General features: G+C 37.5%; 1 protein-coding gene across 2 annotated transcripts in view; it reads left to right on the top strand.

Annotated features, from left to right (window-relative positions):
- The window catches only part of ATP6V1H (ATPase H+ transporting V1 subunit H), a 121,642-nt gene extending 106,108 nt beyond the window's left edge, over positions 1-15,534 (top strand). For both annotated transcript variants that reach the window (XM_008706686.2, XM_008706687.2), the window contains exon 14: positions 15,171-15,534. In XM_008706686.2, coding sequence (XP_008704908.1) covers positions 15,171-15,231 — 61 coding nt within the window. In that variant the 3' untranslated portion in view covers positions 15,232-15,534. The remainder of the gene's footprint in view (positions 1-15,170) is intronic.
- The last annotated feature ends 378 nt before the right edge of the window (positions 15,535-15,912 follow it).

Here is a 15,912-nt window from a genome sequence, read left to right as displayed (position 1 = left end):
ATTAGGAGGTGGTAGTTAGTGAACGGGGGGGGGGGGGAGGGGGGGGGGGGGGGGAGTAGGGTGTGTGTGTGAGGATTCCAAGGAGAGAGTTACATATGCATATATATTGAGGTCAGAGAGATCCCGATCCATTTGGGGAATTTCTACTGGTTCTAGACACATGGAGTTTGGTTATGAAGCTGAAATTATAGTTGGAGATCTAGTAGTGGCCAGATCATGAAAAAACATCTTTGCTGTGCTAGGTTTGAACTCTTTTCTGAAGACTGCGGAAAACTACAAAGGTTAGTAAAAATAATCACAGCGTCATTTTAGAAAGACTGTTTTAGAGACAGTAGGGACTGGTGAAATTGGAGGGTTAGGCTGGAGGGAAAAATACCAGTAAGGAGACTACAGATTCAAGCCAGGTGGTGGATTATGAGGATGTCCATTTAGTGAGGCAAGGTCAGGGGTTGGAGAAAATAGACTCTATGAAACCTGGAGATAAGTTGGATATGGGGAAAAAGAGGGAGTTGACTAGTGACTCTCAAGGTTTATAGTTGATATTCTTAGTTATGAAATAGAATCAGACAAGCAAACCAAAAAACTCTTATCTCCTTGCATGTTCTATTCCAAATTTGCCTAATATACTTTATTCTCCAAATAGCTCAGAGATTCATTTCAGGTGATTATAAATTCATATTGGAGGAACAACTGGACCACATGTTTTGATTTATTTTAGTTTTTGCATATATTGTGGGGAAATGCTTCTCTAAAGAATAATTCTGTAGGCTTAGAGAACCTTTTAAGCTTAATTATAAAGCTAATTTAATACACTTTCCACTACATATCATTAAAATGTTGAACTTGTCTTCTAAAATATTGTGTTTTTTTTTATTGTGGATTTAGTTGAGTCTTCTTGTGTTATAAGCAGATTCTAATGTAAAATAATTTTAAATTCTGTTTGAGCATTCTGCTAGTAATGAACTGATTTAGTTTATGAAATATTTGGTAGGTTTAACTGCTGGCATCTTTGTCTCATCTGGTGTTTCAGAACATTTTCTTGTTAGGAGAAAAAAGCATTCTTTTTCAGGTTCTAACTTCCCTGTAGGATTCGTCAGCTATTTTCATTCAACAGTTATTGACCTCTTAGAGTATGCCAGGCACTAACCTAACACTCAAAGAAGATAAATTGACACTCTTTCTATTGTCATGTACTTAAAAGTCTTAACATTCTAAATATAATTCAAGAAAAAAGAGTCTGTAATAAGCCTTAAATATGGACTTTGCTTACTATTTTAGGAATAACTAATATAAAATAAACTTTCTTCTTAAAAATCCTTATAACAGCACAGACATTTTTGCCACATTGCATGGTGCATAACTAGATTTGTATGTAATAGAGTCATTTAGGGTGTATACTCTGCATTGCACAGATTATTTTTGGTTATAACCACATGCTGATTAGGAACCAGCGTTTAAAAAAGGAAAAGTGGGGACTTCTGGTTTCTGGTTCTGCATGTAGGGAGCTTGGAAGTTGCCACTCCATCCTAACAACAAGTAAAAACTGAACAGACTGGAAAATCAGCAACCCTTCTTGGATACATAAGAAAGGAGAAGACATGGGGCTAACAGCAGCTCTCAAGATTAGAGAGAAAGATAGGTAACCTTCAGAGAGTTTAGGCATACTGGAGCAGACCCATAAGCAGAAACCGGTGAGGGAACCAGTGCCTGGGTTGGAAAACCTGAACTGTGCTGAATTTCAGGATGCTCAGTGTGGGCAGGTCTGAAAGTTAAAAACTTCAGGGGGACCGAATCATAGTAGGTCCTTACCATACAGTGAGATTTATCTCTAGAAGTTAGACCAGGTTCCCACAGTAAATATCTGAGAAAAATCCCCTAAGGCTTCTGGCAGGAGCAGGGGAAAGGGAACCATCTTGAAATATGCCAGAGTACCCTGTTTTTAACAAAGCCTATCCTCAGGGGAAACTGGCTAACTAGAACTTGACCTGCTGGGATATTATCAGAGTCTGTCTGGCCTGGGGAAGGGAAATAACCAACTTTAGCTCACTCTAGCCATTCTGTCCCACCCAGGACGGGAGAAAAAACCCTGAGAAACACTTATGAAGTTTACAGTTCAGAGGCCATGGATCAGTAAAAGACTGAGACTTAATCACAGGACAATAGAATGCTTCCCCTCCCTCCATCTCACCACTACATTACTGAAGGTTTATTTATAGCATTTTTTTTTTTTACTTAGTACATCATGTTCAACTATCAAGAAAATATTAAAAGGCATACCAAAAGGCAAGCACAGTTTGGAGAGACAATAAGTATCAGAACCAGCCATGGTGGCGATGTTGGAATTATCAGACAGGCGATTTTAAACAACTATGATTACTATGCTAAGGACTCTAATGGTTAAAGTAAACAACATGCAAGAACAGGTGAACAATGTAAGCGGGGAGATAGAAGTCCTAAGAAAGAACCACAAAGAAATGCTGTAGTTAAAAAAACACTGTAATAGAAATGAAGAATGCCTTTGATGGGCTTATTAAGGTACCGGACATGGCTGAGGAGAGAGTCTCTGAGCTAGAAGAAATATCAATAGAAACCTCCAAAACCTAAAAGCAAAGAGAACAAAGACTGAAAGAACCAGAATAACCAAGGACTGTGGGACATCTACAAAAGGTATAGAATACATGTAATGGGAATGTCAGAAGGGGAAGAAAGAGAGAAAGGTACAGAAGAAATACTTGAAAAAGTAAAGACTGAGAAGTTCCCCCAGATTAATCACAGACACCAAACCATGGATCCAGGAAGCTCAAAGAACACTAGGCAGGAAAAATGCCAAAAACCTACACTGAGGCATATAATTTTCAAATTACAGAAAATCAAAGTCAAAGAAAAAAATGCCAAAAGAAGCCAGAGCAAAAAAAAACCCAAAACCAAACCAAACCCCCCCCAAAACCCCCAAAAACCAAACCCTAAAAAACCCTTTACCTATAGAAGTACAAAAGTAATCACATCTGACTTCTCAAAAACCATGCAAGCAATAAGAGAGTGGAGTGTAATATTTGAAGTGTTGAGAGAAAAATCCCCACCACCTTAGAATTCTGTATTCTGCAAAATTATCCTTCAGAAGTAAAGGAGAAATAAAAATTTTCTCAGACAGACAAAAATTGAGGGGTATTTGTTGCTAGCAGATCTTCCCTGCAAAGAATATGGAAAGAAGTTCTTTAGAGAGAAGGAAAATACTAGAGGTCAGAAATTCAGATCTACATAGAGAAAGGAAGAACATCAAAGAAGGAATAACTGAAGGTAAAATAAAAACTTTTCTTCTTCTTAATTAATGTAACGGCAGTTTGTTCACAATACTAATAGCAACACTATATTTGATTCTGTATGCTTGTGTGTGTATATATTTATGTACCCTTATACATAAGTGAAATTGATGACAGCAGTGTTCTCACATTACCCATGAGGTGGTATAGTTTTATTTAAAAGTGGATGTAGATTAATTGTAAATGTATATTGCAAACTCTACGATAGCCATTAAAAAAAGTAAAAAAAAATATAACTGATATGCTAAGAAAGGAAAGTGGAATCATACAAAATGCTCAGTTAAAACCACAAAAGGCAAAAAAAAAAAAAAAGAGTGGAAGACAAAACTAGGAGCAAAAAACCAAGAGCAACAAATAGAAAGCAGTAATAAATATGGTAGATATTAATCCAGCTATCTCAGTGGTCACTTTGAATGTCAATGGTCTAACTGTGCCAGTTGAAAGAGATTGTGAGTGGATTGTGAGTGGATTAAAAAATATGACCCAACTATATATTGTCTACAAGAAATCCACTTTAAATAGAAAGACAAATATAGATCAAAAGTAAATAGATGGAGTGCCACGCTAACAGTAATCAAAAGAAGGCAGAAGTAGGGGTATTTATTTCAGACAAAGCAGACTTCAAATTAAGGAAGATTTATCAGGGATACAGGAGGGCTTTACATAATATAAAGGAGTCAGTTCTCCAAGAAGATATTGTAATTGTTAACATGTATATACCGGGCAACAGCATCAAACTATGCGAGACAAAAAACTGATAGAGCTATAAGGAAAAATAGATGAATTTACATTTATAGTTGGAGACTTCAACATCCCTCTCTCAGAAATGGACAGATCCAGCAGGCGGAAAATCAGTAAGGTCATAGTTAAACTCAACAACACTGTCAGTCAACTGGATATAATGGATATCTATAAACTACTTCAACCACCAACAACAGAATATACATTTCTCAAACTCATGGAACATTCTGCAGGACCACATTCTGGGTTGTAAAACCCACCTCAACAAATTTAAAATCACTCAGTGTCTGTTTTCAGACTACAATGGAGTTAAACTAGAAATCAATAAAAGAAAGATAACTGGAAAATTCCCAGATATATGGCGATTAAACAATATACTTCTAAAGTAATGTATGGGTCAAAGAAGAAATCACAAGAGAAATTAAAAAATACTGTCAACTAAATGAAAATGAAACTATTACTGACCAAATTTGTGGGATATAGTGAAAGCAGTGCTTAGAAGGAAACTTATGGCATTGAATGCATATATTAGAAAAGAAGAAAACTCAATAATTTAAGTTTCCATCTTAGGAAATGAGAAAAAGAAAAGAAAATTAAATCCAGAATAAATAGAAGAAAAGAAATTAGAATAAATCAAGGAAACTGAAAACAGAAAATAGAAAAAAACCAGTGAAACCAAAAGCTGGTTCTTTGAAAAAAATGCAATAATATTGATAAGCCTCCAGCCAGGCTATCTAAGGGGGGAAAAAAAGGCATAAATCAATATCAGAGACAAAAGAGGGGACATTACAACAGATCTTATGGAAATTAAAAGGATAATAAATGAATACTGTGAATAATCCTATGCACACAAATTTGATAACCTAGATGAAATTTCAAATTCTTTGAAAGACACAATCTGTCAAAACTCACAGAAGAAGAAACAGATGATCTGAATAGGCCTTTATTAAAGAAATTGAATCAACAACTAATAATCTTCCAAAACAAGAAAGCGCCAGGCCCAGATGGCTTTACTGTTGAATTCTACCAGACATTTAAGGAAGAAATTAGGCCAGTTCTCCAGTCTCTTTTAGAGGATAGAGTAGAGCAAATATTTCATAACTTATTCTGTGAGGCCAGCATTACCCATAATTACCAAAACCAAAAACAAAGACATTACATGAAAACTATAGACCAATATCTTTCTTGAAAATAGATGCAAAAAAATCCTCAACAAAAATTGAATCCAACAATTTGTGTAAAAAGAATTCTGTACCACAATGAGATTTATCCCAGATATGTAAGGTAGGTTCAGCATTCAAAAATCAATTAATGTAATCCATTACATCAACAAACTAAAAAAGAAAAATCACATAATCTTATCAATAGATGCAGAAAAAGCATTCACCAAAATCCACCACCCATTCATGATAAAAACTCTCAGTAGACTAGGAATAGAGATGAACTTTCTCAACTTACTAAGAATATCTACTAAAAAAAAAAAACAAAAAAAAAAACAAAACCCTATAGGGACGCCTGGGTGGCTCAGATGGCTAAGCCTCCCCCTTTGGCTCAAGTCACGATCTCCAGGTTCTGGGATCGAGCCCCATGTGGGGCTCCCAGCTCAGCAGGGAGTCTGCTTCTGCCTCTCCCTCTGCCTCTCCACCTGCTTGTGCTCTTTCTCTCTCTCAAAGGAATAAATAAAATCTTAAAAAAAAAAAACCTATAGCTAACATCTTACTTAATATTGAGAAACTGGAAGCTTTCCCACTAAGATCATGAATAAAGAAGGATATCCCTCTCACATGTGACTCCTTTTTTGACATCAAACTTGAAGTTCTTGCTTAATGCAATAAACAAGAAAAGGAAATGAAAGGTATACAGATGGGAAGAGAGACATAAAACTATCTTTGTTTAAAGATGACGTGATTGTCTATGTAGGAAATCCTAAAGATTCGACATAAGAACTTTGCTGGAACTAATAAGTGATTACAACAAGATTGAAGGGTTCAAAGTTAATACACAGAAGTAAATCGCCTTCCTATATACAAGCAATGAAAAAGTGGAATTTGAATTTAAAAACAAAGCCATTTAGCCCCCAAAATGAAATGCTTAGGTACAAATCTAACAAAATATATATAAGATCTATATGAAACAAACTACTAAACTCTATGAATGAAATCAAAGAACTAAATAAATGGAGAGGGATCCCATGTTCATGAACAGGAAGATGCAGTGTTATGAAGATGTTAGTTCTTCTCAACTTGATCTATAGAGTCAATGCAATTCCCAATTAAAAACCCTAGCAAGTTATATATCAACAAACTGATACCAAAGTTAATATGCAGAGCAAAACACCCAAGTAGCCAACATAGTATTGAAGGAGAAGGACAAAGTTAAGAGGATTGACATTACTTGACTTAAAGACTTACTGTAAACCTATAGTACTTAAGACGGTGTGGTTTTGGTGAAAGAACAGGCAAGTATACTGTATGGTGACTAACATAACAACAACAACAACAACAAAAGAACAGGCAAGTAGGGCAATGGAACAGAATAGAGAACCTAGAAATAGACCCCTACCAGTATAGTTAACTGATCTTTGACAAAGAAGCAAAGCAATACAGTAGAGCAAAGATAGTCTCTTAAACATATGGTACTGGAACAATTGGACGTCCACATATAAAAATAAATCTGCATAGACCTTACACCCTACACAAAAATTAACTGAAAAAGGATCATAGACCTAAATATAGAATGCAAAACTGTAAAAGTCCTTGAACATGATATGGAAGAAAGCCTAGATGACCTTGGGTATGGTGATACCTTTTTAGATACTAAAGGCATGCATGACCTGTGAAATAAATAATAAATAAATAAATAATTGAGAAGTTGGGCTTCATGAAAATTAAAAACTCCTGTGAAAAATAATGTCAAGAGAATTAGAAGACAAGCTACATATTGGGGGAAATATTTGCAAAAGACACATTTTATAAAGGACTGTTATCTGTAATATATAAAGAACTCTTAAAACTCAGCAATAAGAAAACAGCCTCAGTAAGAAATGAGCCAAAGACCTTACCAAACACCTCACCAAAGAAGATACACTGATGGTAAATAAATATATGAAAAGATGCTGCACGTCGTATGTCATCAGGGAAATGCAAACTAAAACAAAAATGAGATACCACTGCACACCTATTAGATTAGCCAAAATCTGGAACACTGACATCAAATCTTGGCCAGGGTGTGCAGTAACAGGAACTCTCATTTATTGCTGGTAGGAATGCAAAATAGTACAGCCACTTTGGAAGACTATTTGGTGTTTTTTTTAATCAAACTAAATACATCCTTATCATACGATCCAGCAGTTATGCATCTTGGTATTTACCCATAGGGGTTGAAAACTTAGATCCACACCAAAAACTGCACAGGGATGTTTATAGCAGCTATATTCATAATTGCCAAAATTTGGACGCTACCCAGCTGTCCTTCAGTAGGTGAGTGCATAAACAAGCTTTGGTACATCCAGACAATGGAATATTATTCAGCATGAAAAAGAAATGAACTATCAAGCCACGAAAAGGCGTAAGGGAACCTGAACTGCATATTACTAAGTGGAAGAAGCCAATTTGAAAAGGCTACATGCTGTATAAATCAACCATATGACATCTAAAAAAGGCAAAGCTGTGGAGACTATAAAAAGATCAATTGTGTGGGGAAGGAGGAAGGGATGAATAGCTAGAGTACAGAGGGTTTTAAGGCAGTAAAGTACTGTTCGATATTATGATGATATATGTCATTACACATTCATCCAAGGGCATAAAATGGATAGCAGCAAGAATGGACCCTGTGGTAAACTGTGGACTTTGGATGATAATAATGTGTCAATGCAGGTTCATCCTTGGTTAAAAAAAAAAAAAAAGATGTGATGTGGGATGTTGATAGTGGGGGAGGCTGTGCATGAGTTAGGGGCTGGGTGTATATGGGAAATCTCTGTCCCTTCCTCTCAATTTTGTTGTGACCTAAAACTGCTCTATTAAAACAAGTCTTAAAAAAAAAAAGGATAAGGAAAAGGAGTGTCTGCTGCCAACTTTGATGCTTTGAGTGGCTCAGTGCATTGCATATCATGGCCGTAGGTTGGAAAAATGATAAAGTATGAAAGACAGTGCTGATCTAATGATAAAGCTGGTGGTAATAGGTAAAGAGGGACTATTCTTGAAAATAAGCTAGAGCTAAAGAAACTCTGGATATTTAGATTTTATAGCTAGTTTAAAATGATTTGATTGTTGGAATTCCTGTGTGAAAAATAATTTTGTGATTGCAAACTTTGCCTAAATTGCTTTTATAATAGACTCTAATGCAATTGATTTTTAAAATGTTCATGTTTGTTTCGTAGGGCCAGAATTCACATAAATAGATTCTACTTTTAGAATCACTGACCTCTTTAGAGATACTGCTAATCTATTAATCTTTGAATTTAGATGCTGTTAGGAAATGAAATAGCTGGTGGTTATGAAAATGTATTTGAGAAATAAATTGAGGACTCATGTTGTGATGTTCTTAAGCTCTTTACTCTCACATCTACACAATAATCTGTCCTCAGCCAGTGGGAGGTAGAATTGGAAGTATTATATAGTGATTAAGACTAAGTTTTATCAGACAGACTTGGGTACAAATACCCTCCTGCCACTAACTAGTTATTCTAACATTACAACATGTCATTTTCATTGCTAAACTCCAGTTCCTTATGTATAAAAACGGGGCTCATTTGTAGCTTTTATGAGTATGATGGTGGAGAGTAACGTACATCAAGCTGTTAGTGCAGTGCTAAGTAATTAGCAGGCCCTAGGAAATGGTACACCTCGTGGTGGTCACTATTCCTAGGTTGAGATTTTTAAAGTATTGTGGAAACAGTTTGACTCTATGTCCTTACATTTGGAATTTAACTATGTCTCTTAACTATGTAAATCAGATGCAGATGGGAGAGGGCCCTGTGATTTTTACATAGTTCGGTAGTTAGGTAGGAAAATCAGTTTGTAAAAACAAAATTTGCTTTGTGTATGGTACTGAAAATATGATAAAAGCTGGAGGAATAACCTAACTTATAACTATAGTGAACTAGCATTATAAAAACCAGGCCTGTACAAAATATCTAAATTTTATTTGCTTTTTACCTAATAGAAATCTGTGTTGTAAGCCAATATAAAGTTCATATTTTAAAAGAAATTGTTTTCATACATGCAGAGAAGGGTATTTTGTTTTTTATTTATATTATATCCATTTGTTTTCCAACAGGATAGGCAAAGATTAAGAGAAATACAATTATGACTCAGTTGTAGTTTTAATAATTATTATCATAAACTCACAGAAAGATGTGGGATATAGAATTGTAGGTCCTTCATAATTTTAGTTATGAAAATTTACACATCAAAAGGAGACTAAAGAAAATAATACAAAAATGATAGTAACCATGGAATTTCTACTGAGCTTTTTGGCAACCAAGGAAAAATAAATAAGGGAGATTGTAGTTTTCATAGATTAATATGTTTGTCAGGAGAAAATTCACTTTTTTCCTGGCACTAAATTATATAGGCGACGTCACCATGTGTTTATATTATATAAGTCAAGCATGTTGAATGATATCATAGTCAACTACGGGTTTTTTTTCTTTTTTTTTTCAACTGCAGTTTTAAAGGAAGAATAAAAATATACTTAAACAGCCCTAAGTATAGTAAAGGTTTGACACTTAATTATAATATGATGAAGGCCTTTCTCTTCTAAGAGTTAATATACGCCAAGTAAACACTTCTGGTGCACTAGCTGCTAACAGCTTGGAACCTAGATAGCTAATGTTATCTTCAGACTGCCTCTTTCAAGCTCTACATAGCTCTCTCAGGAACTAGAAAGCAGTTTTTCAGTATTATGGTTGGTGCCAAAGTATAGATCTTTTATGGCCATTGACAAGGGAATAAAGTAGGTACTTTTTTTTTTTTTTTAAAGATTTTATGTATTTTAGAGAGAGACAGAGAGAGTGCCCATGTGAGCAAGCATGAGTGGGGGAGGTGCAAGAGGGAGAGGGAGAGAGAGCCTGAAGCAGACGCCCACTGAGCATGGAGCCCCACACTGGCTCAATATCACAAGATCATGACCTGAGCCGAAATCGAGTTGGACACTTAACTGAGCCACCCAGGTGCCCCTCTTTTTTTTTTTTTTTAAGATTTGTTTTTATTTATTTTAGAGTGTGCCTGTGTGTGCACCCATGGGAGGAGGGGCAGAGGGAGAGAGTCTCAAGCAGACTCCCCGCTGAGCATGGAGCCTCACCCAGGGCTCAACCCCACAACCCTGAGATTATGACCTGAGCCGAAACCTAGAGTCAGATGCTTAACCAGATCTTAATCAGATGTCAGTGTTTTCTCAGCGTGCAACATGGTCTCTTTTGTGAGCTATTTTGTGCTTCGATTTTTTTAAAAGGGAGTCGGTCTTTAGACCGTTTCTTTTTTCAGTTTCAGAGATTTAGAATCCCAAATGATTTAAATTCTGGATGAAGTTAGAGAGGAGAAAATATTATACTTCTCAAATTTTGCTTTTTAGTAGAAGTAAAGATTTAGTGTCAAACTCCTGTGGATTTCTGGTACAAATTGGTCACTTTCTGAGCAAATTATAAGTTGAATTTTATTCTTGTATTGATCTTCAGGCACAGAGAGAAAGACCGACTCAATACTTAGGTTAGTTCACTTAAAATAACTCTTCTTGAGTCCTTCGTTATGGATACATTATAATCCCTTGAAGTAAAATCCATAATTATTTTACCTTTTGCCTGACTGTAATGTTACCTTAACCTGAAGAAATTATTCATACATACCCTTTTATTATTTTCTAATGTATAAAATTAGGATGAGTGGCTGCTTTTCACACCTTTTTGGGCTCTTGGCCAGGCAGCTTCACAGTATTAAAGAGAAGAGGATCTGAGCCCTGGCCAGGCCATTTGCTCACTTGTCCTTGAGCATGTTATTGGAAGTTTTCTGAGGCTCCATTTGATCTGCTGTAAATGGAGATATCACTTCTTACACGGATGCTGTAAATGTAGGAGGATAACTTGTGGGAATACCTACAAGCAAGTTTCCACGATGCCTTGTAATAATGTGTGGAATGTGGCAACCGTCTTGTATTCCCGGCCCCAGGCACTTGGTGCCAGGACTTCCCTATGGCTGGGGCTCACAGGGAATTCAGAGGCAGGCTTGGGTGAATCTTGGGAATACTTTAATTGACTACACGTTGCCATTTGACAGGAAGGAAACAGACTATAACATTTTATAAGCCAAGTTCAAAGGAGTAGATGTTTGCCAAAGCTTTGTGTAGGCTAGGTCCTTTTTCTGCAGTTAGTATCTTTTTCAGTTGGGCCTCAGGTCAGCTCTCTCTGATATTTTAATAACTCATATGCCATTGCAAACATAGTAATTTCAGGAAAGCCTGAGGAGGAGATTTGATTCTTCTTTCCATGGGTCCTATTTGGGCTCTTCTCCTATTAGACTTTTGGCATTTTGTGACCTACAAGGTAGGCTCACAAAGTTCCATCTGGGGCTTTTGATGTACACATTCTCAGTTGAACCCCTTATGTATGTTCTTGTCCTTTGTCTGAGTCTTAAATTGCGTAAACCCTATTTAGCAGACACAAAGGAAGTCCTGTGTTTTCTGCATTCCAGGCACTAAGGTTGTGAAGAAGTGGATGCCTCAGGGCCACATTGTATGTAGGAAAAAATGAGAGTGTAGTAGAGCGTGTCATCCATAATAAAGACCTTTGACCAGGAAAAACAAAGGAGCAGAAAACCAGTAGACGGGAAGCCATGATTGGACATGTTTTTAAATTCTCTGCCAGAGCAGCTCATCTTTGTTCTTTTAATATTCCTCCTACTTTGACCCTTATTTCAATGATATCTTTTTTGTGAAGAAATCACTTATCTTTTTCACCTCCCAAGTATTAAGTCTCATTCCCTAAATATCAGTTAAATCTGGTATGGAAAGTGAACCACCCTTCATGTCTCTGTAAGAGGTGGAGCAGATGGGAGCCTTTGTGTGTGACCAGATCCAGCCAGACCCTTTTCCATGGCTTGGCAGTTCAGAGCACTGAGCTCTGGAAGGCTTGCCTCTGTTCTCTTGTGATTTGTCTTGGAAACTTATATTTAGAACGTTGTCCTTCACATCGGTCCTATATTGAAAGAACCACAGCTTATTATAATTGAAGGGTGACATGGTGTCTTTAGGTACACTTTTTAAATGTTTTCTAAGAAATCACTCTCAGAGGGGAGGAAAAATAATTTCCCTTCTACCCTTCTGAGTCTTAGATGAGGCCCTGTGATAAATGACAGATTAACATGAAAAAAATCTTGATTAACATGTATACCTCATGTACACATGGGAGATACCCAGGGAAAAAATGGGGAACTTAAAGATGTACCTTTAGAATTTAGGATTAAATTCCATCTTAATAGGGAAAAGGAGTGGGGATGTAGGCCTCTTACAGAGAGTCAGTGATTTTTAGGAACGATGGATGGGCCCATAGAAGAATAGGTGGGAGATAAGAGATTGTGACATGGTCAGTCTAGTCTGTCTGGGTGTGATGTGGACTTCAAGACTGTTCTCTTGTGATTAGAGCCAGTCCTCCCTGGTTGATGAAACTCCCAGGGAAGGGACTTTATAACAATTGAGTTCCTTTTGGAGGACCTGTCTTTAGGTAGATAAGGGGAGTTCAGAGAAAGCCTCTCTCTGCACTTGGCTATTTTCAAGTATCTACAGCTGGAAATAGTACACCAAAGTGGCATATTTTGGAGTGGCATATTCTGCTGATCCTTTACACTAAACAGTCTAACGAAGGCCCTCTTGCAATGAAGCGTGTCTACTTTCAAGCTTAACTTCTTATATATAGGAAAAAACTATATCTAGATAGATAGATAGATAGATATAGATATATAGATATGATCTGGAAATTTTGTAGTAAATGTTATACTCTACCACTCATCTCTCCCTCCCCCAACAACAACAAAAACACCACCACCACAAGACAACATATCAAACTTACGCAGTCACACATATTCCCTAGTTGCAGGCCTCCCCAGAGTGGTGGCATTTATAGTGACCATAAACTCTTATTTTTTTCCTAATAAAATTTATAGATGGTTTCCCTTTATGCCTTTGCATGAGTTAGAACTAATTCCTTACTGTTGGTTGAAAATAAGATCCCCATCCATTGTCCAGATTATGTTAGGATAGCTCCTAGTTGACACAAAAATATATATTATGTGCTTTAATATGACACCCATAATGAATAAGTCAGTGATAAGAACTTTAGTGTAAGGGTAAAAAAACCACATAAATCATTTCATTCTATAGGAGGTTTCAGTCAGTCCCATAGTATTTTCAGTCTTAGTTTACCTTTGTGAGACTTCTGGGAGTCCCTGACCCTTCACTGACCCTAGTCCACAGAACTCCATCTGGTTCCTATTCCGAATGCTTCTTCCTTTTCTCAGTGTTGCTTCATATCTTTGAGAGCTTTGGACTAAGGCCATGATAGTGGAGGTAGAGCAGCACGGTAAAATCCTTGGACCACCTCTCTCCCCTTTCTCTGGACTTCTGTGGAGAAAGGTGGGGTCACATTACCAGTAGATGCTGGTGGCCCACAGGTCATCTCCTGGAGGTGCTTAGACAAGGAGAGGTTGGATGTCAGCTGATGAGGAGAGGAGATGACACTGGGCCCCCGTGTGCCCGCTGCTTGTCCCCGGCAGGTACCCTTATCCCACAGCCTCTGGAAGCAGCATGTCCATGAAGGGAGTGCAGCCGGAATGTAAATCCAGGTCTCTATCCAAAACTCATGCTCTTTCCTTTGCATAGCAGGGATTTTTTTTTTTTAAGATTTTATTTATTTATTTGACAGAGATAGAGACAGCCAGCGAGAGAGGGAAAACAAGCAGGGGGAGTGGGAGAGGAAGAAGCAGGCTCATAGCAGAGGAGCCTGATGTGGGGCTCGATCCTGGAACGCCGGGATCACGCCCTGAGCCGAAGGCAGGCGCTTAACTGCTGTGCCACCCAGGCGCCCCAGCAGGGATTTTTAAAAATGTTCTTTACAGAATCTCTTTGAAGTTCTTTTGTTCAGAAACAAAAGTCTGGTCAAGTCATTCACAGAAAAATAAGAAAGAGATTATTTTTTTTCCCCCTGGAATTAACAGTGAAACCTGTATGTCATTTAGAGCTAAGTATACACATGCTCTGGGTGGGTGTTCATTTCTTTTTTTTTTTTTTAAATTTTATTTATTTATTTGACAGAGATAGAGACAGCCAGCAAGAGAGGGAACACAAGCAAGGGGAGTAGGAGAGGAAGAAGCAGGCTCATAGCAGAGGAGCCTGATGTGGGGCTCGATCCCATAACGCTGGGATCACGCCCTGAGCCGAAGGCAGACGCTTAACCGCTGTGCCACCCAGGCGCCCCGGGTGTTCATTTCCTAAAGGAGAATGTGCTCTAAGTAGTTTGGAAACCACAGCTCTAAGCCCCAGCTGCCCCACCTGTACAGTGAGAATACTACTCTGCTCTTGGGATTGTTTGTGGATTCAGTAGGACAATCTTTGTGAAGGTTTTAGACTATGTTGGTGCAGATAAAGTGCTCATTAACAAGAAGCTCTGTGACATGTAAATCGTGATAGTATTTTCAGTGATTTATTTTCATCCCGAGATATAGCTACTTAATATTCGCTAGTATCAGGAAATGTGTTTTTTGTGCATCAGTCCACTTACTTGGAATCGTACTTCAGTTGGTTTTGAACTTCTTAGATTGCAGAAGTGGCACAGCAGTAAACATGACTTGTGCCCAGACAGGGAGGTAGACACTGCCTTGTAATTGTATGCTGAATCACTGTGTGTGTATGTAATGACTTACGTATGGTAAAGAGAGCGTTTAAAATTCATACAGAACAGGCACTTTTCAGATTTTGAAAAGATTAGTTTTCTGGAGCTGTTTTACTAATTTTTAGATGTTAAAGTAAGTGTAGATGACATGGTATATCGTGCTTTGATTTTGAAAGAGAATCTTTGTTGTTTAAATTCTAATATACCTTGCTATTTTATTCCTGCTGTTCTAGGGAATATCTTGGTAAACAGCTCCAATCTGAGCAGCCCCAGACTGCTGCTGCCCGAAGCTGAACGTGCTCTCCAACCTCAGAATCTCCAGCCTTCCCGTCTTCCCTGGGACGGAGTACCTGGAGTATGAATCTCAGTAGTTAGGGTCAGGAACAAAAAATTTTTCATTTTACTTGCAATTTTCTTCTGTTGTGTCGCTTTTCCCAATGCTGATTTTCGTTAAACGTGTTTTCCCATTAAGTTGTATAAAAGTAAGTGCTTTCTGTTGCTAAGGAAAAGATTACTGTTACATATACTGCTTGTGATTTCTGTATTTATTGTTCTCTGGAAATGAGTATAGTTATTAAAGGATTCTCACTTCAAAAAGGTTTTGCTCTTTATTTGTTCCTTACTCGAACTTTATTTTTTATAATAATTTTTTATTATATTATGTTAGTCACCATACAGTACATCCCTAGATTTTGATGTAAAGTTCCATGATTCATTATTTGCGTGTAACACCCAGTGCACCATGCAATATGTGCCCTCCTTACTACCCATCACCAGCCTATCCCATTCCCCCACCCCCCTCCCCTCCAAAGCCCTCAGTTTGTTTCCCAGAGTCCATAGTCTCTCATGCTTCATTCCCCCTTCTGTTTACCCCCCCCCTTTTCTTCTTCCCTTTCTTCTCCTACTGATCTTCCTACTTCTTATGTCCCATAAATGAGTGAAACCATATGATAATTATCTTTCTCTGCTTGACTT

Source organism: Ursus maritimus, unplaced genomic scaffold (genome assembly GCF_017311325.1).
Source record: "Ursus maritimus isolate PB19 unplaced genomic scaffold, ASM1731132v1 scaffold_9, whole genome shotgun sequence".
In the NCBI taxonomy this organism is placed as follows: Eukaryota; Metazoa; Chordata; class Mammalia; order Carnivora; family Ursidae; genus Ursus; species Ursus maritimus.
Note: the sequence above shows the minus strand (reverse complement) of the source record. Positions and strands in the feature narration are given on the sequence as shown.